The following is a 27,022-nucleotide window of genomic DNA, read 5'->3' as shown; positions in this document are numbered from 1 at the left end:
AGCAATATTCATCATTGTAGCAATATTCATCAGCCACCCTGTATATATTTTTGAGAGGTAATAAATGTGAATTGAATTGAATTAATTCCTGGCAATTAGGCTGATTTTTTTTGATATGATGATTAGAGACATTTTTACAGTTTTTCTAATCAACGGCAATAAAGTTAAATCTTAATCAAATCGGGTTTTCCCACTGTAGGATCTATACACATACATACATACCTGTATGGAGCAAGGAGCATTACCAAGGTGGATTTAAAAAGATGGTCTCACGCGAACAGCTGCTAATAACCGGCCAGGTTTGACGGTATCAAGATGTCAGATCATTGTTTGTATCCTCTTTGTTGTCATCTTCTCCCTCGCAAATATTCTTAGCTCTTGTACACACACCCACACAAAACGTCGATCAGCTTGATTGCAAGATGGCGGATTGCACCATATGATTTGTGGTTGTTGTACAAATGATACCACCTTTAATTGTTTCGCCATGAACTTTTACGGACCTACGATTTTTCCTGTCCTTAAACCAACAGCTATAAAGACTCTTTTCGCATAACTGCTTGATACCGAGTTACAGCGTTTACATCCCCTTATGTGTAAACATCAGTCAGTACTCAGTCACCCTCTTTACTTTTAAATATGTACATATAGAAGCAATAAATCATCTTCAATAATGTGACTTTACCGGTTCTTTAATTTCTTGCAGCTTCGGTTGAGGAAAACTAAAAAAACGAAAAAATATAAACATCTACGATCCACATCATAGACAAATATCAACTAAATATCTTATCGTTCTCTTTGAAAATTACTTTTTTTTCTTTTGCTCCATTCTTTACTGACTTCGCCTTTTCGGCCGAACAACTGTCAAAACGCATTATAAAAAAAAATGGTGACAAAGAAAATGCGAATACATTCCCTCGAAGTGGTACTGAGTTCTATAAGCAAAAAAGTAGCAACATGTCGCTGCTCCAATACAAATTTCGTTTCAATTAATTGCCAATGAAATTAAATGCTCACGAAATGGGCACCAATCAACCCATATTTCAATGATGTTGTCTTTGTTGTGTGTCGATGTTTGACTTTTGTTTGTGTTCTGGCAAAGAATAGAGACGGATGGACGCAATAATTTAATAATAAATGAGAGAACACAAAACTTTGAAAAACAGAAGTAAATTAACAAAAAAAAATGTTTACGCTTTGCTGTTAACAAAGAAAGAAGCAAAATAAAACGTCAGATTTTCAATCGCAGCAACTCAAAGCCATTTTCAAAGAGGACGAAAAGACATCCAGTTGATATTCGTCTATGGGTAAAACTAACAGCAGTGTGGTGCCAAACAGGAAGAGATCTAATGCCTTTACCCATAATGGGAGCCAATAGGAATGATGAAGTTCCTTCCTGTCTGTCATATCAAGTCTAGTCAAGAACGGCGTGTCGGCTATGTGGCTGTAGAGAATCCAGACAAGAAAAATGTTGCAGTGGTGTATAGTAACTGAGGCAGCAGCCCTTGCCGATAAGGGAATCCATCGGGTCAATCCGATACATACATCAGGCTGCCATGGGATTGAAAAAAATTTGTTCATCATAAGCCTATGCGTTGCAGGGCAGTGGCAATGAGTACTCAACCGTCTATAAATTCCGAGAAGTACACCCAATTATGTGGCCAATACGTTGGGAAACTGTATCTGTAGTGATATCTGCAGTTGATTTTTTCAATTTTAAATAAGGATTGTTCCTACCGCCTGCATGGGGCAGTAACATGCATTTGATCTACAGTGTATATCCTTCTCACCCAAGTTCATACTTACAGCATCTTCGATATTCTTATATGTATGTTTCCCCGTTATACTGCATTCTTTAATGGTCTGCTTGCACAATTATTCTGCTATACTCTATTTCCTTTAAGTTCCCGTTTCATGCCTGTCTTTAACAATACGTCTTCGTCATATGACGTTTTGTTTTTGCCATACCCTGTGTTGTCTTCGTTCATGTTTTTTGCCATACGGCGACGCAAAATTACACGCAGCTCTATAACTGTAAAATTACATCGGTTTGTCGTTATTGCGAATGTAAATGTAATGTGTAGATGTGCACAGGGCCAAACATCTCACGTTATTGCAAATAGTTACATATTTATGAAAGGTGGTCGTTTGTTTAAGTCCTCATATAATATGGTTGCAAAATTGGGCGTTAAATAAGCTTTAAGAATTTTAACTTTTCTCATATTAATTCGATTTTAGTATACTAGGGAACAGCATTTTTATAACTTCCACCAAAGGATAGTCCGTCTATCCATAATGGTGCCAACTATCGAATGAGGTTAGAGTGGCAGTTTTTTTTTAAATAGACACACTTGGACAATTGTGTCCCTTCTGATACTACAATGCGATCGACCAGAATAAAATAATTGAAAGAAAAAACTGAAAATGAACAAATAAAAGTAAATAAGTTTTTGTTTTTGACAACTCATTTTCCAGCTTACATGTTTCGGCTCCATTTTTGATTTCGTCCTATTAACCGATTAGGCTCAGTCAGCGCAATTAGCCAATAACAGATGCCATCTACACTGCCTCATGGAATAAAAAATAAATAGCTTTATGCTGGAGATGATTATTTTTCGATGTATTTGAAATGAAAATAATTAATGATTGTTTTTTTGTAATTATAGCTGTTAAAAACTTAAAAACTATTATTTATTGTTAATTTGTTGCATATCATATGTCTATTCTATATATGTAGGTATTAACAATGTGGCTATTTCTATTTCCGTGTCCTATAATAACTTATTTAGAAGATCTTACAACAATTTGTATAAACATTAAAACATAAAAACTCGAAAAATTATGTATACAAATTATGGTTTTAGAATCTATGTATGTATAGCTATGATGAAAGTTACAACAAGAAGAGAAAAGGTAACACATTTTTAATTTTTTTTAACTATTGTAAAAGAAACCACTAATATAAAAAATGTGTTAAATTTTGTATTTTGTTTGTTTTTTTTACTATTTTAAATCGTAAGACACTAGAAAATGGAATACATAAATACTACTAAAAGCTAAAACTATACTTCAGAACTAACAATATAAACCTTCTTTAGATAACTATGTAAGCAATACGGTCAACGCATCTAGGAAACGAGTCAAATCATTCTGTCGTATCTGTATAAGTGAAGATTCAAAGTGATCTTGTAAAATTGCCGCATTACATTTCTGGGCAGCCTGCTCGAATGCTTTGCCAAAGAAATTTTTAGGTGAATTCTCACGCACTGGTGGTATACCCACCAACAGGCAAAGACCCCTCTCGGCATCGATGGGGCAACTGGCAATCATGGGTAGATCCGGCGCCTGGCGACTTCTTGACACTGCCACATGACCATGTAACAGAAATTTTGCCAACATGCTTAGGCCGTAGGGATAGGAAAAGAAAGTATTTTCCTCATTTAGTATGTAATAGAAAAATGACCCAGTCGAATGCACCTGGTGGGCTTCTAAACTACTTTGTACTTGTTTGAAAATGGCCTGATGTAATAGCTTTGACCCCTCTATACCGGCATTAAGTATATCTTTGTGGCTACGTCCCAGTCCATCTAAGGCTTCTAGGAAACAATCTTCAGGTGTTTTATCCTTTTTCACCGATTCCAATATGGCCAACAAAGCATAAACATAATCGGCCGCCGAGTAGCGATTGCGATAGCCATATTGTAGTGTAAATGAGCCATAAATGACATCGGGTATCCCATATTTTTCAGCCAATCCCTCGACCATGGAATAGAACTCTTGGCGCAAAACCAGATCCATGGAGGTATACATTTGACGGGCGTGTATCAATGGCAAACCCATTTCTACGAGTAATTCGTGCAGTTTCTTTTCACCCTTAAGGGTCCACAGCTTCAACTTGCAAGCGACGTACATAGAATAACGCATTGACTCTGTAACAGTCCAATGTCGATATAAAACCAAATGCAAATCATTTTCAAAATTTATCTTCGATGCACTCAAATTACTTTGGTCATTAATTTTGTGGGTCAAACGTGACACATGTGATTGTATGTTGTCTATTTCCAAGGTGTAGGCACTACTTTCAATTTTACCCAATATCAATTGCTCCGTTATGCCCACAATGGCCCACCATAGCAAATCCATATTGTCTTTAGACAATTTCCAAGCCAATTCAAAAATGGCGAGTGCTGATGAGCGGCCATAAAAGCTGTACTGTGTATACTCAAACATTATGCGATCGCGTTCATTTTCCCAGGCACGACGTTGCCGCTGCTTAAGAATACGTTGCTCATGTTTCTCCATGCGGCTTAGTTTTTTAGGAGGTTCGGGGCGAGCATTGCCATCTTCATTTTCGGCATCCGATTCGCCAGCTCCACTGTCGTTTATCTCATCATCTTCGTCTTCATTATCGTCATCATCATCTTCGTCTTCATCGTCCGATTCACAAAATATAGACTCAAAGGGAGGTATGTTTTCTTCCAACGTTGGATCACCCAGTATGCAAACCTGTAAATAGACAATAAAAAAGTTTTGTTATAAATAAAACTTTGAGTTAAAATCTTCAACAAATAAACAGTAAAGAGCCTTTACAACTCTCTAGAGCAGTAAGGGTGTAATTGCCTATTGGTCTCCTGTCTCCCCTGCATACCTAATACACGAATAGGCAAAAAATGGTTGTTGCTTTGATTTGATTACCACATTCTTCTCTTTATATCATGCCTTCTCACCTGCCGATCACTGTATATATTGCACACATCCAACGGGCGATGAGCATCGCATATGAAAAATGTCACATCTTCCTCAGGCTGCAGCAGTTCAACTACATCAACACAGCCACCGCAATTTAACAACAACACAAATTTTACATCGCCCTGATGTTCCGTGTAGGCTCTCTGTAATCCAGCCATGCCCATTATGGGGACCACAGAGTACAGCATATGATCATATTTGAATAGGGCCTGCAGTATTTTACTGGCACATATGGCGTCTATATCATAGTTAACAATAATCAAAATTCTTTTGCCAATCAAACGATTATAAAAATCTCTAAGGTCTTGAATAAACATTATTCTGTTGTTAGGTGTCGATCAGTAGAAAAAAAATTATTTGTCGTAGTCAGTGGATTTTCGTTGGCTGTTGTTGGTCAATTCACTTTATTTTATATGCATTTTCAAGTTTTATGCATGTTTCAAGTAAGCTTTATGTTTTTATTTGTATTATTCTTGCAAATAGTGGCGATGGCGAAATGAGATCCACATTGTGAGTGTTTTTAGCGGGAAAGAGTATGTTCAATGCATGTTTAATGTAGAAGAAGAACATAAAATACACTGAGATTATTCGCAGCATCGCATGTAATATTACATCATGGATCGACCACACCTTAATATGAGCTTGAGCCATTTTTTAGAAATGTAATATTGTATAAAAATTTATATAATAATGCTGTTTATAGTATGATTCCAAAGGTAAATACTTCGATCTTTAAGGTCACTAAAATATTTTCTTTTTTATTAAATTTTATTTAAAATTAAAAAATATTGCCAAAATGAATAGAAGTATTCTTGAAGTACCCCCAACGAAACTACTTTGAAATGTCAAAGTGGTTTTAAAAATAAACTTTGTTTTACAACTTAAACCCAAGATATATTCATTTACAGTAGTGGCAGTTGCCCAACAACAAAATATTGATTGCACTTTCTGCCAAAACCAATGATTGCTACTACTCTGAATTAAAGTATGTTATTGGTTCGCGCCATTTTTCGTTGTTTGTGTGAATTATGGTTCTTAACTATGACATAATTACCGTAAACAGCTGAATACAATTTTTTCTCGCGAAGTGCGCTATCTGTCAACGAGTTTTGGTTGCGTGTGTGTATTATAGTTAAGAACCATGTCACACACAAACAATGAAAAATGGCGCGATTTTGTACACAACGGCGACAAGAAGTGAAATAATTTTAAGTTATCCCCGACGATTTTTTAAATAATTGACTTGGTATTTATGTGTTGCCAAAACCTACCAAAATATGAGGTCAGCTTACCAACCTACCAAGAGAATAAAAACCTACCAATTTTGATAAGAACCTACCAGAGAACGGTAACACTGATTTTCGGGCGAAAAGTCGAAGTCAGTACTAGGCTTTAACCAGAAGAATATCGATACGATAAATTGTAAGAGGAGAATGAGAAACACAGACTAAGAGTTGGAATTTTATTCTGCTTTCGGAATAGCCGCTGAAATTTTTAATTGTTTCGCAAGAGAAATTTGACAGCAATCACATATTTTTTTGTTTCCAAACCAAAACACGTTTCTTTATCTGCACTTATTGTTTTCTTTATTTTATATATTTTTTCTCAAATAAATAAAGGAAAAAGTACCATTGAACCAAATAAAAATGATGCCGGCAATAATTTTAAGTGTTGCCACCTTAATGTTTTTTTGGCATTTTCCTTACTATAAGCAGAGTACTAGTTTTCCGTCTATTTTTAGCCAAGGTTTCGCCGAACTTTTTTTATATAGAGTTTGACAGCATTCCGCTCGAAAAGCTGAACGAATATTCAGTTTAATCTCTTAAGTGAACACTGTGTTGAGTGACATTACCCTTTTAAGTGTATACTGTGTTTAGTGGCAATTTAGCTGTCACTAATTGAACGTATACCCAAAGGCGGGCTTAATCAGCTGTTTGTTTTCTATTTGTTTATATTTATAATTTTAAGTTTGATATTATTTTTTTTTGAAAAGAAACAGCTTTGCCGCAGTAGTATGGATTTTGATTTATTTGAAACTGATGAAGACGATGATATATTGTCCATGGTCATAGAACCCACCCAAATGCCCAATGAAGGTGTGGTCAATGAAATAATACCAGAACTACAGTGTCAGGGCGAAGATTCCATGAACTCACAATTCTCAGCGGATGGCTTTGTTAAAAATGTTTTTCTTCAAAGCTACAGTTCCATTAACAATAAGGCAGTTGAGGAGATAACGCTGACAAAATATGAATTTCAAAAAGAGCATCTCAGTATTGGTGCCGTTAATGGATTTGTCTTTGGAGAAGCTTGGTTGGTATTCAATTTCAATATTTATTTAATCAAGCACTTTGGTAAACCATACTTATTTTTACAGCATGAATGTTCAATATTTGATAGCCAGCCTTAATGGTATATTAGGTAACTGTGGGGAATCTTCTTACTATCAACGTAGACATCACATAACATTGCTATTGCATATTGTTCTTCATACTACACATCCCGAGCAGTGGCCCTTGTTGCAGCCTCACCTAAAGAGACTTAGGTCCCTACTTAGCAATTGTGTACAAATGGATACACTGAAATGTATTTACTTCGCCAACAGCTCCAAGGGCAATGACTGTAATATTTCTGCATATCATTTACTACATGGGCTGTTGGAGTGGACTTTTTTAGATGTATGTATTTTGCAAAAATACGCATTGTGCAAAAATACTATTGATTGCAATGAGGCAGAAAGTAGCAATGAAAATAGTTCCTTGCTAATAAACCAGCTGGAAAAGTTTATTGATATACTACTTGGGTGTTCTATATTTCACTTTTCAAAAAAACGCACCGCAGAATATATGTTTAGCTCCGCATTTCCTTGCACTTGTGTCAAAGAAATGTGGCTATTGTTACAACTTGCGCTTGAGAAATGGACATTAAAGACACAAGAAGGGGAATATATAACTTGTTGGTATCTGTTTAATAGAGCAATGCTGAAAATTAAAGATAATATGGGTAGGTATTAACAATACTGAGTAACTCGAATTTCATTAATTATTTCTTTTTGCATTAATTATTTTAGATTGTGTAATTAACATTGCCAATATGCCCTACATTACTTGGAAATAATTTTTCATTTAATGTTTTTAACAATGTCTATTTTTGTTATTTTTTTTTAGAAATGTTGGCTCTTACTCCTCTTAACTACTGCGAATTCTTTAATTGGATACAAAATGCATTGGTGCATTTACACGGTTATCGTTCCAATGGTCAATTTGAGGGCCCGAGCTACCATAGACCCTTAACTACCAGCAAAGAAAACTATGAATTTTGTGAGCGCATAACTCAACACTTTCTCAATGCAAACCCAAACGAAGAACACTTACGTATATATATTGGCCTATTGACACCTGTTCTGCTCGAATGGTGGGAGCCAAAAGTTAATATTGCTATGGTGTTATGGGAACACTTTCACAAAAAATTAAATTCCTCCTTCTACATTGCTGGGGCAGCTCCTTCAAATTTAGCAGTATCATGCGCTAGTGGTCGAGCCTATGTCGGTAAGTTAGTGAAACAAAAAACTATAATTTATATTTAAATTAAATTGGATGAAATTCTCCCCAGAAAAATATCGAAATCTTTTAAACAAACCTCCTGATGCCAACCTTAGCAGTTATACCCTTTTTGTTTTACTTATGGGAAAGAGTTTGCAAAAATTACTGACCATTCAGGCTAATCATCAGGCCCAGAAGTTATTGGGTCGCATTTACGCGAAATTCAGTGCGCAGAAATTTTTAGCCCTTAACGAAACAGGCATTCATCATCTAATTGAGCTGTTCCTAGTTTTGGCTTTATGTGGCGACTTTAGTGATTTGTCGGGCAAGTTGAAAGATAAACTTTTATCAATTGCTTTCGATAAAGTGACCGCACCCAAGCAAGTGGCTGTTGCTAAAGGGCATATGGCTTTGTGGATTTTATTTGCCGAAAACCAATACGATTTGACGGATTATATTACAAAAATACTGCAGCAGTTGACTGCCATACGCAATGACCTGGCGGTGTCAAAAATTTTGGCTGACACACTACTGGATATATTTGACCATGCAGATACCTTTCAAAGAGGAGAGAGTTTATTGGTGGGTCCTTGGATACCAGATTTCTTGAACAATTGTACCCCCGTAGAGCAAGAACGGACTTTAGAAGCTTTACACTTGATCTTTGTAAAAATGCAACATTGCGAGCTTTTTCTCGAATCAAACAATAATCTAATGAAGGCACTCAACACCTCGATTCTTCCGTTTGTTAAGCAACAATATATGACTAACTTCAGCCGTTGGTTGCCGATTTTGGCCTCAGATTTTTGTGTGCATTCATTTGCTGTAACGGATACGCAAAACTTCCAAAAGCTTTTTGCTTACTTCACTGAACAACAGCCTTCAAATCGCTACTTTGTACCACAATTCCTATTGCTAGTTTTGGAATCAGAGCGCAAATCATTGATTGATCATACAACAATAATGCACATTTGGCTCAGAAGTTTAGTGGTGTTGACGTCAAGCAATGAAGACGTTGTTAAATTGACTAAAATCGTGGTCAATTTGGAGGAATTTCAATGTATGACCAACATAGAACCCGAAGAGCTTTTGAAAGCGAAGGAACCTTTGTGCATATTTGTAGCCGCAGTGGGTAAAACTTATGAGTCTACCTCTGATGAAACAAAACGCAATACCATAGCAAATAACTTCAACGCTTATGTACGCAATTTCGAAAAATGGCTAAATACGGATCTTAAATTGGAAAAGTCAGAATTGATTTTTCGTTTTTTTAGCTTCTTGGCTATAACCATTTTCAATTGTCCACACATAGTTTATGTCAATTCAAAGATAACATGCTTCTTTCACATAGCCATCACCAGATACATTTTACCTCTCAGCATTCAAATGGGTAAACCACCTGAGGGAAAGTTGGCTCAACTGGTACATAAAATATGGCCTGTCCTGGTACAAGGAATAGGGCGTTTAAATTTCAAATCGGATGCCTACCTTAACAAAACTCTATCGGATCTAATACAAAAATGGACACCTCATTTTAAAATCTCCACCAATGTCAAGCAAGTGGCTCGCCCCTTTATAAGTTGTCTACAGAGTGACAACCACGATTTATCGTTATTTGTTTTCGAAAAACTCACTGCTTTATTTTTGTCCACTCAACGGAGGCAAGCTGATCCAAATGCTTGCTTGGTTATTAGCATCTATCAAGAAATTGTTGATTCCATTACAACGAACGCCAATGATGTAAATGCCACCAGTCGTCTACAAACATTCCTAAAAGGATGTAGCTTTGCTACTCTAGAACATATTATGATGGTCGATGAAATTGTACCCAGCCGCCATTTACTATTGGATTTATTCAAACGTTTGTTTAATAGTCCTGTCTATCAGAATTCCCTACAGTCGAAGGAATTGATCAGGGAGCATTTGCGTCTTTTGACCAAAAAACATTTATCCTATTATACATTCTTCTACTTTGATTTGCTGATGAAACTTTGTGCCATTTCATTTGAAACCATCGAGGATATTATGCCATTTTTAATGGATGAAATAAAAATAGTTGAACAGAAACGTGGCGCTGGCGAAGATAATCGTATACGAACTTGTTTGCAAAAACTTCAACTATGTATAAAACAGGCTAAATCAAAATTGTTATAAAATAACTTATTTGTTAGTGTATACATGTGTTGTCCTTATGTTCTTAAGTTATTTCATATTTTTTTTTAAGTTGTCTTTTTACGTAATTTTAGAACCTATATGGTATAAAGAAAATCCTTCTTCTTAAATATCAAAAATAATTTTTTACCATTTTTGTTTTTAATTTTTTAAACATCCCAAATAAGGATTTCACAGAACGGATTTTGATATTGGGCTACATTTGCATGTAAGTGTCCCAAAATACGTGGTTTCACATTTAACAGCTCTTACAAATTCTCCTCACATGCCACAGCAATTTGCAACAAAGTCAATCTCCCCCAGCAAACCAGAGTAATTCTGGCTCAATTACGATCCGGCAGATGCAGCCGCCTCAATTCCTATAGAGCAAGTGTTGATACCAACGTGTAGGATATATGTCCCGATTGTAACCAGGGACCACAAAATATATTCTGGTTGCGATTTGAAATTAAGAGACAGTTCGATTTGTTTGCGTCTGTATGCAGATAATTTCCATGAGCCCATCTAGAAACAATATCCAAATCTTCATATATTTTGAGAAATCCTTGAGGTATGTCAGATTTATGAAAGCTCAGATAGAGCTAGACATCATGGGCATATATGTGTATAGAGGAATATGTGAGCCGGGGTGGAAGGTCACTTATGTACGTCCAGAAAAGCAGTGGTTCCAGTGGTCCCTGCGGTAAACCTTTATTCAATTGCAGAGATTTGAACATTAGGTCTTTAATTACAACAGATTGAAATCTCAGGTAGAGGTAGTTCTTTATCAATAACACAGCAGAGTCGGAAAAATTAAAATAGCGCTTCAGCAAAGTACATCATGATGGACACAGTCGAAGGCTTTTGAGTTATCCAACAGTACTAGACATGTTACTTGTCCATCATCAATATTTGATGTAATGTCTTCGGTAACATCGATTAAAGCGGTGATGCAGCTATGTCTTGGCCTGAAACCAGACTGTTTGGTGGATAACAGGGGGGACTCATTTAAGTATGTACTTATTTACTTATGGGTTATTTTCTCAAAAGCCTTTGATGAGAATGGCAGAATGGATATTGGGCGATAGTCATTTCCATGTTTTAATTTTGGCACTGGTGTCACTTTTGAATGTTTCTATCCGAACGGATATATGCTTGTAGTCAATATAGTGTTGGAAAAGTGGGTACTATAAGGCAGTATATACGGTAAAGTGCATTTTATGAATTTTGGATGTACAATAAGTCATCCAAACCATCAGCCCCCATATACATCAATAGGCTGAGCACATGCAAATTCAAAAGTTGTGAATTCAGGAAATATTGGTGCATTCGATAAAACAGTTGATGTGTTTCTTTGTACATTAAGATTTATATTCAACGTTCACTGTGCAGTTTAGAAAATAAGCATTCACTTCATCTGGATCAGCATCAATTTCGACTGGATGGGTAGAACCAACGCCAATTTCTCGTATTGTTTTCCACTCTCTTTTCGAATCAGTTGCCTCGGTGTATCTTTTGGCGACAGTTCTGAGTGCTCGATAGTCTTCATGTAACTGTGGAGACTTAAAACGCTTTCATCGTCTATAAGCCAAATCTCTTTTATAAATTAATCGTTTAATCGGATCACTGAATCAACAGTTCTGAGTCCTTCGTGGACGTTATGTACAGACAGACACGGTACAGTTAAGAAGATGCAGTAGATATTTATTGAGAATTAAATTCTACTGCATCAGTGGAAGAAATATCATATATTTTAGCCCAATATGTGTACGTTTCCAGCAGAATCCAGCGTGGTGGGTACTGGGGTGTACATTTATTTGTATTTTTGGAATAATCAATTAATCGTTTATTTAAAAATTCAGTTTCAACGATTACTCCAACATAACGAAAATGGTCGTCAATTAATCGAATAAATGCTACATCGTTTCAAATGTTTAATTTAATTAATCTGCTAATACATGATCAGACATGTCATATGAACGGTCTGTTTCTGTATTCATAAGACTTGTCTTATGTACATCAAATACGAATAGAGCGCACTCTTAAAAAGTGATTGTGGCGGGGGTCCAAAACGCTGAAAAAATTTAATAAAATGAATAAATGAGTATGCTTCTTGCATAAAACTGCTGCAAAATACGTCTTAAAGAATTTAATCTTCCTTTTGTCTAAATAATTCTAAAGGAATCAAACAAACCACTTAAAATTTTAATAACTGGGATACGATGCTTACTGCAATACATGCTTAAAAAATAACACTCAAACTCAGGGGTATAATCTTAAAATTTATTATTCGTTTTTTTTTTATATATGTATATGTATAGACAATATGCATAGTCTTAAGTATTGAATAAACATGATCTACATAAAATACAAAGAAAAAAGTGTTTGTTTTCGACAATTGACTTGAACTTATCAAAAATATAACAATTTTTTTAAAGCCAATTTTTAGTAATTTTTTTAAGGCTTATGAGGAATGTTTGATAAACATTTTTGTTGTAAATACACATTGTAGCAAGTGTTGTAAAAATATGTATGTTATATGTATCTAAGCATGTAAAAATTGTATATTATCATAATATGTAAATAATTTCGCAATTCAATTATTCGAGGAATGGGGGAGCGTTAAAAAAGAATATGCTTTTATAAAATCAACATTTAATTTAATATGTATGTATGTATATGTATATATATATATATGTTCAATGATATTCGTTGTAAACGATGTTCTATAATCTGCAGTTCTTTTTCTATTTTAAATATGAGCTATTTAAAAGTGTCACTAATCAAAAGGCACACACTCTTTCCAAAACAGGATTCTTTTTCTCTTTCGATTTGCTTCAAACTTAAAGTAACTTATTGTTCTCATTTATTGAATTAATGTTTAAAAGAAAACACTTTATTAGTAATATGTATAAGATTGTTTAAGATTGCCCTTCAAGATTTGACTTTGATCTCGTTTTGTTTCTTCTTAACGGCAATCCCTTAAACACGAACACTTCATAAAAAAAGATACAAACATTCTTAAATATTTATATAAAAAAAAACTAAACATATAAATGCCAAAATAAAATCATAAATAAAACATAATTAAAAGTAAACAAAAAGATGTAAGATATAACACTGAATATAATGTATTTATATATCAAAAAATATATATGTAGGTATTAGTACTGCCAATATGAATACATTTGGGTAATAAAAGAACAATACTTTTCTTGTAAGTGGGGGGAATGTGTATTTTATGCCTGTAGGCAGGAAACGGATATTTTAATTAAGTAGCCATAGTGGTTTATTACAACACTAAAAGAAATTTTCACTTTGAAGCTTTTGTATTTTTTTTTTATTTTAATGCTGCCTTGAGTTACGCATAAGGGGCACTAGTAGAGAAGGTGGTCCAGCTTGCCTCAAAAAAGGATGAGCCAATAATTCAGCTGCCGTTGCTCTCTGCGCTGGATCCCGCACCAACATACGATCCAGAAAAGATTGCAAACGTGGTGACACCTTATGAGCATTCTTTAGATTTGGTGGTTGCATATCTCGTATGCGTCGCATAGCCTGTAATGGCGGCTCGTTAAAGAAGGGTGGCTCACCATCCACCATTTCTATAACCATTATGCCTAGCGACCAAATATCGACTTCGGGTCCATAAGGCAAACGTGAAATAACCTCGGGAGACATCCAATACGGTGTGCCCACCAGTGATTTGCGTTTCGGCAACTCTTGAGAGACTTGGGCACAGAAACCAAAATCGGACAATTTCACACGTCCATCAGCTGCCAGGAGTATTGAATCAGATTTAATATCGCGATGAATTACACCCTAAAAGAAAGAGAATCCTTCAGTATTTTGCAAAAAAATGTTTGCCAAATTTACAATAAATAGAGTGTCGATTTGAGCTATATAAGTGAATTTCCTGAACGAGTTAGAAAGAGGTTCATTGGCATAAAATGGACGAATGCAAATATTTAAACAAATTTCTCGCGATATAAAGCCTTGTTTCTCCGAAAAAACAAAAAGTTAGCAATTTTGAAAAGCTTAAAAATACAAACAAATCTTTTTACGAAAACTTATAGGAGCAATGTTTTTGGAAGCATTTCTGGTGTGTTGATGGTTTCTAAATATATGCAAATAGTTAGACCCATTTTATTACGATAGACCCATTTTCTTCATGGGAATAATTATAATAAAATAACGTTCATTTTATTAGTTGCTTATAAAATCATAAGAAAAAATTTTGCATTTTTTTATTTAAAAACAAAAATTTTTCAAATAAAACTTTTTTTTTCTAAAATTCAAACTTTTTTCAAATATAATTTTTTTTTTAAATTATGATTTTTTCCGAAATTTTTTTTTTAATTATGATTTTTTTCCAATAAATTTTTTAAGTATGTTTTCCTTAAAAATTTTTGAAGAAAAGACTACTATATTTACTTTAAATAATGAAAAAATATAAAAATTCCTCAAAATGGTTTAAGAGAATTGAGGGTCAATGAGCAAGCTCGTTCCGGTCCAAAGAACTGATCGCCGCGGGAACAGGGTGACCATTGGTTATTTAAAGGCGTCAATAACTCGCCTTCTCCTATCGAGCATCATAGGCACACTATTTGTGTAAGAGCCGGTGCCACCCGACCTCTCACTGACACTCTGCACTCGATACCGCTGATTGTCCGCGACTGCAAATACAGCTGCTCCGTATGGAGCATTCCACTATCCGCAACATATGGACGCGCCCGGTAGCTCGCAGTTAAACATCTCATGACATCAATGAACACCGCATAGATCCGAACTCAATGTTCTAGTTTGTGTGGTGCTCACAGCTATCCCGATTTTCTTTTTCGAGGTTACTTTTTAATAATTGGAGCGCACAACAAGCTGATTACTGGCATAGGCGTATGTCCATAGTGGTATAGGGCGGATTAATATCCGCACACTCTTCAATCTAACCTTATCTAGGGAGAGTGATTGATTAAGCTACTAAAAGCATTTTTTCTGGATATTACAAATTGTACTTTAGCATATTCTGCTTAATTAACACAATACAAATGGCCCTTAATGTTTTGGAAAACGTTTAAAAGCAACAACTCACCATGAGCTTACTGTTTTACTACCACCACACCCAACTATGGTCAAGAAATTTAGTTAAAGTACAACAATTAAATCCCTCATAAAAGCACATAATGAATTAAAATGTTGTTTTGACTATTAAAAAAATGTCTGCAACATTAGGTTACAGACAAACACACACACACACCCTGACACCAACATAAATGTGCCGGCATACATGCATAGAAATATACTGCATACTTTTTAAACACTAAGATCAACTTTCAAATTCTTGTCACGCACCTGTGAATGTAAATAGGCTAATGCCTTTAAGCATTGCTTGCAAACTGTAGCTATTTGTTCCTCATCCATGCGAGAATGTGTGACAATATCGGTTAGAGCACCACCCTCCAAATATTCCATAACCACCCAGAGTTCATCGTTGACCAGAAAACTTGAATAGGTCTCAACAATATTTGGATGATGATAGTCACGCATAATTACAACCTCATTAAACAATAGCTCGCGACGTTGTTGCTTGCGCAAATCCATTTTCTTAACAGCTACTTGACGACCTGTTGGTATTGAAGGCGAAAGTTGGTTTTTATCATAGAACATAAAATAAATTGCTTGCAAAATTAAAAATTATGGAACAAGTAAAAGTAACCACTTACCAGTTGATTTATCAGTGGCAATGCAAACTGTGCCAGTTGAACCTTCGCCAATTTTCATGAAATTGTCTAAATTTTCGCGTGGATCGCCAGCGGAAACAACCATTTGCAGGGCAGAACGAAACTAAAAGAAAATTAAAAAAAAAAATTAACGAAAATATTCAATTATCCTGTTATCCTTTGGTTTTAGGATAACTTTTACCTATGAAATTATGGATGATATTTAATTGTATTCATATTCCTCTAAATATTCTATTAAGGAATAAAAACAACTTTTCCTATATGAAACAATGCTAAGGGTTTGCCGCAGAGAAGTCATTAAACTTGCAAATGTCGGTGACATTAATGAGAAAATGTGTTTGTTATAGCTACATAATTGTATGGGATTTCGGGTGATGTAAACGTTTTTTATGTAGCAATGTAGCCTAAGTTGGGCCATAAGGACTTAAATTCATTCAGGTTGTATTGAAGATTGGGACTCACAGCAAAGGACTTCATCAGATTCGTCTCTATAGGCTTTTATAAAATATTATGAGCATCTATGGTGCGTGCTTAAGCATGTTAAGCCTCCTTTTTTTTTTCTTGTTTTAAAGTACTCATATTAGAGTTTATAGAAACTCTATTGGATTCTATTGTATTATCTTTTAAAAACGTCAAAAAAAAAACAAATAAGACTATACTTTAGTTACCTGTTCATGTGTTAGACGTGGCTCTTGTTTAGGCGGTGGTGCTGTTGCTGTACTACCACCAGTTGCACTTGTGCCACCAATGCCTACTGTACCCCCACTCGAACTGGAAGCTCGCGATGCTGTTTTACCATGTAAATGCATTTGATGTGGATTTTGATTTTGGTCTGAAGCCAATAATTGTTTTCCAGGCTGTTGTTGTGACAAGAGTTGCTGCTGTTGATGATGTGCTCCATGGGGCGGTAGAGCTGGAGGTGGTTGCCCATGCATTTGTCCTTGGGGTGAGGGATACATGGGCAAGTTATTCATTATAGCTGTATTAGTGTTCATGTGATGTCCATGGGAATGAGAAGAAATATGGGAATGAGTTGAACGTGTATTGCTGGCAATGGATCCCACTGGCGATGTTTGTTGACCATGCATATGTGGTGCTCCAGAACGGAACTGCAACGATCCAGCTCCAGATTGGGTGCTAAAGTCTGTACGTACAGCCAAAGGACCCCCTGCTATACCATTTGCATGTTGTTGGCCACCATACATTCCGTGGGGGGCAGTTGCGCCCGCAATTTGTTGTTGTGGCTTATATCCGGAAATGTTTGAATTCATGCCATGCACTGTCGTTGATATGGCATTAACTCCGCCACCACTTGATATGGACTCTCTCTCCTCCGGAACAGCTGGTGGCACATTAGCATTTCCCCGTAAATCACGTCGCACTCTGGGCGGGCTTGAACTTCGCAAGGAATTAGATCTCGCCACATGAGAAGTCTTGGGTAATACTATACCACCCCCCATTGCGGACCCATTATCCATACCCATAACATGAACATGTTGACCCGTTCCCAAACCTCCTCCTCCGCCACCAATTGTTGATTGCGCAGCTATGCTACTATTTAATGATGTCGTATCTGCCTTGTTATTGTTATGGTGAGGTCGAACAATAGTCTTTAAATCTAATATTTCTGTAGGTGTTATCTCAGATGGATCCACCAATGGAAGTGGTCTATTTGTTGACTTCAATATTTGATTGTTACCTACAATACTAGCCCATTGCATTGGAAGCCCCACATAGCGCTGTTCCCGTTTATCAAATCCCGTGTGCACTCTATGCTCAAAATTACTGGGCATCGATATTAAAGGCTTCTTCTTTTTCTTTGAGAACATATTTGCACTAAATTTTAATTAATTCGGTGGTTTACAATGTATAAAAACAATAAAAATACGTCTAATTTGCAAAAATAAATACTTTTTCCGTAAAAAATAATCCTCCCGTAGTCGACAGCTCTTGTTTTACTAGCGCCGTCACTAAAATAAGCGACTTTGAGCTTAACCCCAATTAAAGAGCCAGCGCCGAGAAAAAGCGATAGCGAAAAAATCCAATAAGGGCAAAAGAGTTTGGCGTTTGTTATTATCAATTATATAAGCCTAAATTCACAAATTTTAATGCAGCTTTAAAGTAGGTTTATTTGACAAATTTCCTTAAGAGATAAATAAACCTTTTTTTATTTTTTTTAGCACAATATAAATATATATCACTATCGTATATTTTGGCTATAAACACTGTCATTTACACTGCTCGATAAAATCGGTTTTAGTGACCAAATCTTCTGTGTTTCCTTTATATCAGCTGACATAAGCCATAAATACGAATTTAATTGGCAGTGTAGACGTACCTCGATTATTCCTGAATACGTCTGCCCCTGTTCCTAAGTGGAATGTCCATGGGCAAAATTTTGCGAATTTGCACGTCTGTTTATATTGGCTAAACGATTGCATAGCTTTGTTAACCGTGTATTTGGTACTGAAATTTTCGTTTGAGGAGCATACCGCCATTTAACTTGAATACCTTTTAAGTTGTGGAGCATGACGAAACAATTAAAGGTGGTATCATTTGTACAACAACCACAAATCATATCGTTCAATCCGCCGTCTTGCCATCAAGCTGGTCGACTTTTTTGACAATGCAAGCAAAAATCTGACATCTTAATACCGTCAAACCTGGCCGACGGTTAACAACTGCTCATGTGAGACCACCTTTTTAAATCCCCCTTGGTTGTGGAGCAAAAAACAAGTTTTTTAGACGTTTTTGACGACACGTTTTTACATGTAATACCCTTTGTAAAGTAATATCGTTCGGAACGCCGTTAATTATTTTTCACTAGCGCCGTACTCATTTTTGCATTCACAGCACGCTAGCCATCTCTAAAAAACGCCATTAGTTTTTGTAATATTGGTAAGCTTTGCTTGGCTACAGTTCTTTTAATTTCCAAAAATATTTGCCAGAACATAAAATGTCTAAAGCCCATCCACCAGAGTTGAAAAAGTAAGTGTAAATAGACATCCATAAATTAAATATTGAAAAGTTTTGATATAATTTGTTTTTAACTAGGTACATGGACAAGCGTATGCTCCTGAAACTGAATGGAGGACGCTCTGTAGCCGGTATTTTGCGGGGATTTGATCCTTTCATGAACGTTGTACTAGACGAAACAGTCGAAGAATGTAAAGATAGCACACGAAATAATATTGGAATGGTGGTAATTCGTGGGAATAGCATTGTAATGGTGGAGGCACTGGACAGGGTCTAAAGCTCTGGAGAGAATCAATACCCAGCAGTTCAATTAGCATAAGTTATCCATTGTATGGTACGTGTATAATAAAATAAAAATCAATAAACCGAAGATAACTTTAATGTCTTTAGATAGGAAATGCGTCCAGTTGATTTCCACACCCGTAAATGCTTAGTTTTATGCTGTAATATCCACAAATGCGATATGTACATCCAGTAACAAGTCGCAACCAAATTTTCTTTCTTTCATTTTTAAGATATGCTACAAAGGAGTATATATATTTTTGTGTTTGCAAATGTGTAGCAAGCTAGATTTAGGTTATAGTCTTTCGTAGAACCTATTGCATAGGTTCAATAGAGAAATTTTGTATAAGGATTACATATTTTATTTTAGGAGTATGCCTGCAAAAGCTTTCACAATTATTGCATAGGCTCAATAGAGAAATTTTGTATAAGGAAACATTTAATTTATAAGTTTAGTTTTAAGTTAGAAAAAATACGAGTAAATTCGAAAGATATGTCTGCTAACAATAATTAACTTATTGCCAAGGCTCAATAGAGAAATTTTGTGTAAGGATTAGATTGTAAGATAAATTAATTTTTTTTTCTATATAAAAAAGTATATTAAATTTAAAGATTTCTTATTATTACTAACATCATTACAAACTTATTGCATAGGCTCAATAGAGAAATTTTGTATAAGGATTAGATTGTAAGATAAGTTAAGTATATATACATATAAGGTATATTAGATTTAAAGATGTCTTCTTATTACTACTAACTTATTGCGTAGGCTCAATAGAGAAATTTTGTATAAGTAATATTTTTTAAGACTATTTAAACTATACTTCTTACTTATATACTTACCATACTTCTATTTAAATGTAATAAAATAAAAGAAACAAAAATACGAAAGTAATTTTCCTTTTTGCAATTACTTTGATGTTTATTAATATGCGAATTTGCATTGATAGTTTTTAATAGGTTTTTGTTGTTGTTGTAGCCAAATTTTCATGTGGAGGTGGCGATCCTCGTCAAGCTCCTTTAGGTGAACAAGCTCGTTCCGGTCTAAAGGACTGATCGCTGCCAATAATCCGCCTTGTCATATCGAGCATCATAGGCACTCAGTATTTGTGCAAGAGCTGGTGCCTCCCGGCCTCCCACTGAGACTCTTCGCTCGATACAGCGACTGCCGTTGCAGCTACTCCATATGGTGCATTCCACTATCCGCATCCTATGGACGCAGCTATGCTTATCGTGACAGCACTGAACACCGCACAGGTCGAACTTCATTTTTCCAGCCTGTGTGGTGCTCACAGCTATCCCGTACCGGGAAAAGGTTTTGTCTAATATTTCTGTTATATCATTTAACTAGGAACATATTTAACGAATTTTTGTCAATGTTATCCTCTGTTTATGAAAAACAACAGTGATGCATAGGTTATGCTGGCATCATTACTTCCCCATTTAATTTTTTGAATATTGAAGTTTTATATGACAAGTTCTTTAGTGACCCCAACATCCACATATAATGTTGATAGGCTTATTGGCCGATTATGGATTACAATTCAACTTTAGTTGCATTGCCAAAGATCAAATTTGTTATAGAAATTTTTATTGCTGTATTGATTTGCCTACTTTTTTTACAATTTACTAAGTAACTGGATGTCCAAAACAATGGCATCGAATGAAATTGTCAAAATATTTATACGACCCATTATATTATAACATGTATTACTTCATTTAATAAAAACTACAATTTATGCATTTAATCCCCATTCATCGAAGTCCTTTGTGCTTGTGCTACATGGAAAAACGCCACACAATGTAGTGTCTGGTGTTGAAAATGGGAAAAACTCAATGTTTAAGTAAAAGAAATGTTGGTAGACAAAGATAACTCTCGCCATTAAAAGTCAAGAGTCACAAAAAGCTTGCTCTCGAAACTATTTCTACAGAAGCTGTGAGGACAAAGGCGAACTAAAGAGCACAAGTTGTGGGCGTGTCTCGCACAGGCCATTATAAGAAGTTACACTTTTTAGGTTCTTATTTTTATAAAAGCTTCCCTGAGTTAGAAGATGCAAACATTCGCGCGTTATAATTCTTTTTTAAAGCGGTTTGTTTGTCTGGTTCAAGGGTTGAATTTCAAAGGTCACAATTTGTTGATTTTAATGGAGCTCTATATAGCATTATTCCCCTCTCTTCTGGTGTACCGCAGGGATCGGTTTTAGGACCTGTTCTGTTTATACTCTTCATTAATGATAACCCTTCACAAACTAAGGCATTACAGTTTGGATCCCAGACGTAGCCTGGATTTGATATTTTTGTGGGGAATTCTAGAGTTAATTTTGTTGGTAGAATTAAATGTTTGGGGATAGTGATTGATAGACTTTAATTTCGGTTGTCATATTGACTCTCTCAATTCTCGTGTTTATGACATTTTGCGTCGGTTGTATTCGGCAGCTATTTATTTCCCTTCGTGGGTGAAAATCAGACTTGCTCACGCTCTGTTAATGCCTCAGCTTTTATATAGCTTGGAGATAACGTCGGGAACGTTTGACTATAATCTTCTAAAACTGAAACGGGTGATGAATGCAGTAGCTTATTTTACTTTAATTGGCTATGACAGAATATTTGTTCCACTAGCCGAACGTAGAATAGCGTTCCAAGCGCCTCGATCTCCTGCGCTCATTCTAAAATCTCTGACACCGTTTCGATGTGTCTCCCACATCTTGATATTTCCATCGGGCTTTTGGTCTTCCCGGTTTGCGTGTACCACCGTGTTTGCCTTCAAAAGACTTCTTTGCTGTAGCTTCTTCATCCATTCTGACAACATGACCTAGCCAACGCAGCCGTTTTATTTTGAAGCGAGTAACTATGCTATCGTCATCATACAGCTCGTGGTTCATACGTCGCCTATATTCTTCGTTAACGCAAACTGGTCCATATATTTTACGAAGAATCTTTCTCTCAAATACTTGAATGCAGTAGCTGGGTTTGTATAAAATGTGCGTGTTCGCGACCACATTTCAGGTGTTAGAATAAAAATAAGACAGTATCCTTCTCTGAGTCTAATGCAGACTGCTACTGTAACCTTACCTATACCCCATTACATTTTTTAATAATTCACCTAGTTTTTTTAAAAGTTTGATGAAATGATCTAGTTAAAGAAAACATTTTAAAACTTGTGCAAGAATTTGGAAGGCTAAGCTTAAAAAATGTTTCTCAAAAAAAAAACACATCAACTTTAAGAGAAGTGTTTAAGCCTTAACAAGTTCTTTTATGCGGATACGGCTGTAAATTGAGAAAAACTTTAATGGTATTTGAATAACAAAAATTAGTTATCAATTTATGCGCTGCTTATTAACTAACTACATAACATGCACATATATTAAAGGAACTTGCCTAAAATAAGAACCCATACTTCAAGTAAATTCATTTTGCTTTTACATTTTCCGCATAGATAAGTTCATATCGTTTTTTTAATTAGTTACAAAAAAATCCCACTGCTCATGCTAAGATTTCAAAACAAAAGTTTTAAACTTAATTTAAAAAAGTATGGATCTTTTTATTACCGTCAACAAATAATTGTCAACATATTTTATTCAGAGATGACAATAGGACCAGCTACTTTAGTGGCTTCACGTTGTTTGGAAACGATTTGGTTTGCAATACGATCCAAATCACGTTGGCCAATTGGAGTCAATTTGCGACCACCATCGGGGTGCTTTTCAATAAGGCGGGCATGTTCCAATGATTGCAAAGCTTTGCGAGCAGCACCGTCAGCAGCGCGGCAGAAGTGGGATGGGTGAACACCGTTGCGTTTACGTCCACCATAGATTTTGGTGATTGAACCAACACCAGCGGGACTGCGGTGGTACAAATGACGCAAAATCGAAGCACAACGGATGTAGAACCAATCGGGGTCATAGGGAGCCAATTCCTTATATTTAGCGGTTTTAATAATGTCCATTTGGTCGGGTACCTTCAATTTACCAGTCCTGTTAAAAATAAAAAAAAAAATTATATTAAAATTTTCGATAAGCTTGCAACCGCTGTTTGTTAACTCACTTTTTCAAGAAACTGGCAACAGCCTTGACGCAAGCGTGTTGATCAATATCTTTTACTGTAACGCCGGGCATCTGCAAAATAGAAAACAATTTGCCACAATTAACAAGTAATCCAAAAGACAACCGCATTTCACATTGTACACAAAAATGTTTTCGTCATACATGACACACGTTCACACGTTCGACAGCACTGTTTAAAGCATTTTTCTCAAAATTCAGCAATTACACATGGCTATAGTAACATATTCCTATTCATACACATGGTTCACATGTCATATACAACTTTTTATCATTTTTGAATGTGTACAATGCAATTTTTTAATTAAATTTCTAAAAATTCTCAGCAATCATACCTTGCTTGACAGAGAGAACCGGAAGAAAGGACATGTTGAGTTAAGTTGGCTGCAGTTAATATTTGACAGTTGACGGGCTGGTTCTAGGAAGTGATTGGAAAACGTAAATAACTCCCATAAGATATTTCAACATACAGATGGCGCCCCTTTTCAATCATATTCGGTGATAAAGCAAAGCAGATGTCGTTAGTAAAAATGGGTCGCAACTTTCTGTTATATTTTAATGGTATGTTATATGTAGTGGTCAACAGGTGTCGTTCACCACCAATTGACCCAATCGGCGATTTTCCTAATATATCATCATTTATCATAAAGATTAAATATCATCAAAAGCATAAATGCATGTTGCGTGAGGGCTGCTGACCACATGGATCGTGAACCATCAATTGGTTATCACGCCAAAATGCACCACCTATTGTTTACAAATTTTCTTGCAGCTAATTTTTTTTTTGGGGCCAGCAGAATTTACGGCGAGGACACATTTGTAAGGCCAGGGACCGTGTTAAATAGTCCTCTGACGGCAATGGACAGTGCACACAGCGATTCTCTCCTATTTTATGTGGCAAGGGTTTGTTTTATTGTCTTCTTGCCGGCTTGATGTGCTAATGCGTTTGGGTTTTGTCAGAAATGAAGAATGAATGGTGCTGCGCTGCTATGTAGATGTACAAGTGCCAGATGTCATGTTGGTTCCGGCGTTGTTACACTACGATGAACTAATTGGTACAGGGTTGGTACGTGTGCCATCCCTGAAAGCTGGTGGACGTAGAGGAATGGCAAAAAAATGAGAAATTTAAAAAAATGAGAAATTGAAAAAAATAAAATAACAACTTTCAGTTGAGAAAAAGAGAAAGTAGTTTTGGAAACTAACCCACACATTGAAAGTAGATGTGAAATGTGGGAGAACCGAGATTATAAAAAGGAGAATAGTAGCCAAAATCGTCCATATTGGTTTTAGAAAAAAGTCCCGGCGGTAACGAATTTATGCAGATTTTCGCGGCTATTTAACGCTCTAGTGGTGCCCTATAGATGATTGTTTATGGGAAATATATAATTGGAGGCAGAAATAAATAAGCAAACGGCAAATTTATAAGTGAGTTTAAATGGATCAATGATGTATATAAGAGGACGATGAATGTACAAGGAGTTAATGTGTGTAAATTTCAATAGGTGCCGTGGTGATTGCGGAAGAAATTTTTCTGCTTGAAATTGAACAAGCCCTAGGAGGAAAGCCAAAGCGACTAGCTCACATCGGTAAGCGTGTGCATAATTTATTCTGTCCGTTCGTCCATACGGCGTTCCGCCGGGTTACGTTTTGGGTAACCACCAAATTGGTACCAAGAAAAGTACATGTTGTGGAACACCCTGTCCAAGTTGGGACACATAGCTGCTGAACAATTGCAGCATCGACTTCAACCTAAGTTGGGTGATATACGTGTGGGACGCATTGAGTGCTGGTATATTAATTGTTTTGTTCGGGAACAGATGGTGTCCCGGTGGAGACGATATACGTTCCACGAGATTTACAGCCCATAAAGTCCACACTGCGAGAGGATCCAAGACTGGCATACAGTCAGAAATAAAGCCCGCTGTTAGGCGCGAGCGTAAAAGAGGCAATTCGCCTCGATTCAATTTATTTTCCAACCCCTATTTATTTTGGTTATGATATTAATGTAGTCATAGTAGTAGATAACCTAGTTTCATTTATTTTTTTTTATTTTATTTACTTGCTATTTTTTTTTATGATCTTCAATTTTATGTACAATTTTATTGACCATTTATAAATTTATTCTTATTTGATTTTGACGCTTTAAGGATTTAATAATTGATTAATTTTTTTTGTTTGTGACTTGTGAGGGACTGTACAAAACAGTGAGAGGGTTTTATTATTGCAACAGCCTGAATACTGAGGCAAATAGGAAAACGTCTACTTAACTGAGCTCATTTAGGTAGGGAAAGAAAGATCCTGATATAGTAATCCGGTCCACATTGGACACAGAACCCCATCCAAAGGTTTGTGTAGAACCCGCAAGATTAATCTGTTTTTTTTTGCGTTTGTTGTGATTTTTTTTTAAAGAAAGAACATAATTAAATAATGCAAAGACGGGAATTTAGTGTTTGTATTTTTATTTATCTGATTCAATTAGATTCTTTTTTTTTATAGTTAAATAAAGAGATATATATTATGTACTGTATTAACAGATTTGAAATGGAGTAAGTTTTTTTTCGTTTGGGAGGGGAAACGGTTGAAAGAGAGAAGTAAGTGGTAGAGGGAGGTAGTGGGGTCCATACCAAATGAGGCAAGGAGCATATGGACCATGGAAGGGTGGGCAGAGTGTGGGTCTGGAACACCAAAGGACTCAAATCCCAAAGAGTATCCCCGTGTGTTTTGTAAGTGTTTGTGTTGTTAAATTTTATGTGAATTCCTTAAAAAAAAAATGATGTTAGACCATAGGCTAGTTTTGGGTGGGTTGAGGATCTCCCTGAGGCCGAAGAGCTGCCGGAAGGCCCAAGTTAGCGCATGTATGTGGTCCTAACAGAAATGGCGCCCAATCTAAAATCGATGCTTTCTAGTCACTAGTACTAGGAGTAAGGAGAATAAGTGCAATGTCATCTACGTACTTGGTAATAGCCAAATTTTTAGATTCAATAGCCCAAATCGATCTAGTCAAATACTAATTATGTCTGGTTGGTATTGCATCCAGCCCTACATGGGAGAGGCTGTTTAAAGTGCAATATTAGATTAAGATATATTAGTTTAGGATTAGATTTAGAATATAAAAATGGGTCAAATGCAATATCTAGTTGTATATTTGTAACTATGAGTGTTTGTTATCGACCTGTGTCCCGTTTTGTTCGTATATGTTAGATTCGTTAGAAAAAGGAATACCACATACGTAGGATTTATGGCAGGCGAAGAATGATAGCCGTTACGGTAGGATGGATGCCGTGAGTCAGAGTGTCAGAAGGCCTTATTGCCATGAGGACTTTAGTTTCGAAAGGAGAGAAGTTAATTGCCATGGTACAATGGTCCTATTTTAGGTATTCCATATAGATGTGCAATGTTTTACAAGATATTCTTTGGGATTTTTTTTACACTTCTTGAATCGATACGATATGATACACTCCTAACACATACATCTCTCTGAGAATACAACCGTGAACCTCCTAATAGTTTGAATAGATTTGAATTT

The 27,022-nt window shown here is 35.9% G+C and overlaps 5 protein-coding genes across 9 annotated transcripts; 2 read left to right on the top strand and 3 right to left on the bottom strand.

The window, feature by feature from the left end:
- Positions 1 to 2,592: 2,592 nt before the first annotated feature.
- Positions 2,593 to 5,263, bottom strand: LOC106087899 (cell division control protein 45 homolog). The gene is made up of 2 exons (XM_013253103.2): positions 4,728 to 5,263; positions 2,593 to 4,506 (listed from the first exon to the last, which is right to left on the bottom strand). The coding sequence occupies exons 1-2, from the start codon at positions 5,064 to 5,066 to the stop codon at positions 3,103 to 3,105; spliced, it is 1,743 nt and encodes a 580-aa protein (XP_013108557.2). The 5' UTR covers positions 5,067 to 5,263; the 3' UTR covers positions 2,593 to 3,102.
- A 1,452-nt stretch (positions 5,264 to 6,715) lies between these two features.
- LOC106087909 (protein MMS22-like) lies at positions 6,716 to 12,789 on the top strand. 3 transcript variants are annotated; one of them, XR_001221356.2, is made up of 6 exons: positions 6,716 to 7,062; positions 7,127 to 7,752; positions 7,917 to 8,297; positions 8,362 to 10,547; positions 10,631 to 10,671; positions 10,738 to 12,788. XR_001221356.2 is itself a non-coding variant. In XM_013253116.2 (4 exons), exons 1-4 carry the CDS (start codon positions 6,764 to 6,766, stop codon positions 10,443 to 10,445), a joined length of 3,390 nt encoding a protein of 1,129 aa, XP_013108570.1. In that variant the 5' UTR covers positions 6,716 to 6,763; the 3' UTR covers positions 10,446 to 12,789. The 3 variants fall into 3 exon arrangements, 1 of the variants encoding a protein (XP_013108570.1); XR_009397987.1 differs by having other exon boundaries at positions 8,362 to 10,671; positions 10,738 to 12,789; XM_013253116.2 differs by having other exon boundaries at positions 8,362 to 12,789.
- A 798-nt stretch (positions 12,790 to 13,587) lies between these two features.
- On the bottom strand, positions 13,588 to 18,135 carry LOC106087910 (serine/threonine-protein kinase PAK mbt). The gene is made up of 4 exons (XM_013253118.2): positions 16,846 to 18,135; positions 16,160 to 16,280; positions 15,789 to 16,060; positions 13,588 to 14,261 (listed from the first exon to the last, which is right to left on the bottom strand). The coding sequence occupies exons 1-4, from the start codon at positions 18,004 to 18,006 to the stop codon at positions 13,788 to 13,790; spliced, it is 2,028 nt and encodes a 675-aa protein (XP_013108572.1). The 5' UTR covers positions 18,007 to 18,135; the 3' UTR covers positions 13,588 to 13,787.
- An 871-nt stretch (positions 18,136 to 19,006) lies between these two features.
- Positions 19,007 to 19,580, top strand: LOC106087912 (probable small nuclear ribonucleoprotein G). Of its 3 annotated transcripts, none has more exons than XR_001221358.2 (3): positions 19,007 to 19,165; positions 19,232 to 19,487; positions 19,548 to 19,580. XR_001221358.2 is itself a non-coding variant. In XM_013253120.2 (2 exons), exons 1-2 carry the CDS (start codon positions 19,134 to 19,136, stop codon positions 19,428 to 19,430), a joined length of 231 nt encoding a protein of 76 aa, XP_013108574.1. In that variant the 5' UTR covers positions 19,007 to 19,133; the 3' UTR covers positions 19,431 to 19,542. The 3 variants fall into 3 exon arrangements, 1 of the variants encoding a protein (XP_013108574.1); XR_001221357.2 differs by having other exon boundaries at positions 19,544 to 19,580; XM_013253120.2 differs by lacking the exon at positions 19,548 to 19,580 and having other exon boundaries at positions 19,232 to 19,542.
- Positions 19,581 to 22,951: 3,371 nt separating this feature from the next.
- LOC106087911 (small ribosomal subunit protein eS19A) lies at positions 22,952 to 23,868 on the bottom strand. The gene is made up of 3 exons (XM_013253119.2): positions 23,832 to 23,868; positions 23,480 to 23,550; positions 22,952 to 23,409 (listed from the first exon to the last, which is right to left on the bottom strand). Exons 2-3 carry the CDS (start codon positions 23,548 to 23,550, stop codon positions 23,010 to 23,012), a joined length of 471 nt encoding a protein of 156 aa, XP_013108573.1. The 5' UTR covers positions 23,832 to 23,868; the 3' UTR covers positions 22,952 to 23,009.
- Between the last annotated feature and the right edge of the window lie 3,154 nt (positions 23,869 to 27,022).

The sequence above is a fragment of the Stomoxys calcitrans genome, chromosome 4 (genome assembly GCF_963082655.1).
Source record: "Stomoxys calcitrans chromosome 4, idStoCalc2.1, whole genome shotgun sequence".
NCBI classification, from domain to species: domain Eukaryota; kingdom Metazoa; phylum Arthropoda; class Insecta; order Diptera; family Muscidae; genus Stomoxys; species Stomoxys calcitrans.
The sequence above is the reverse complement of the archived record's forward strand: the minus strand, read 5'-3'. Positions and strand labels throughout refer to the sequence as shown.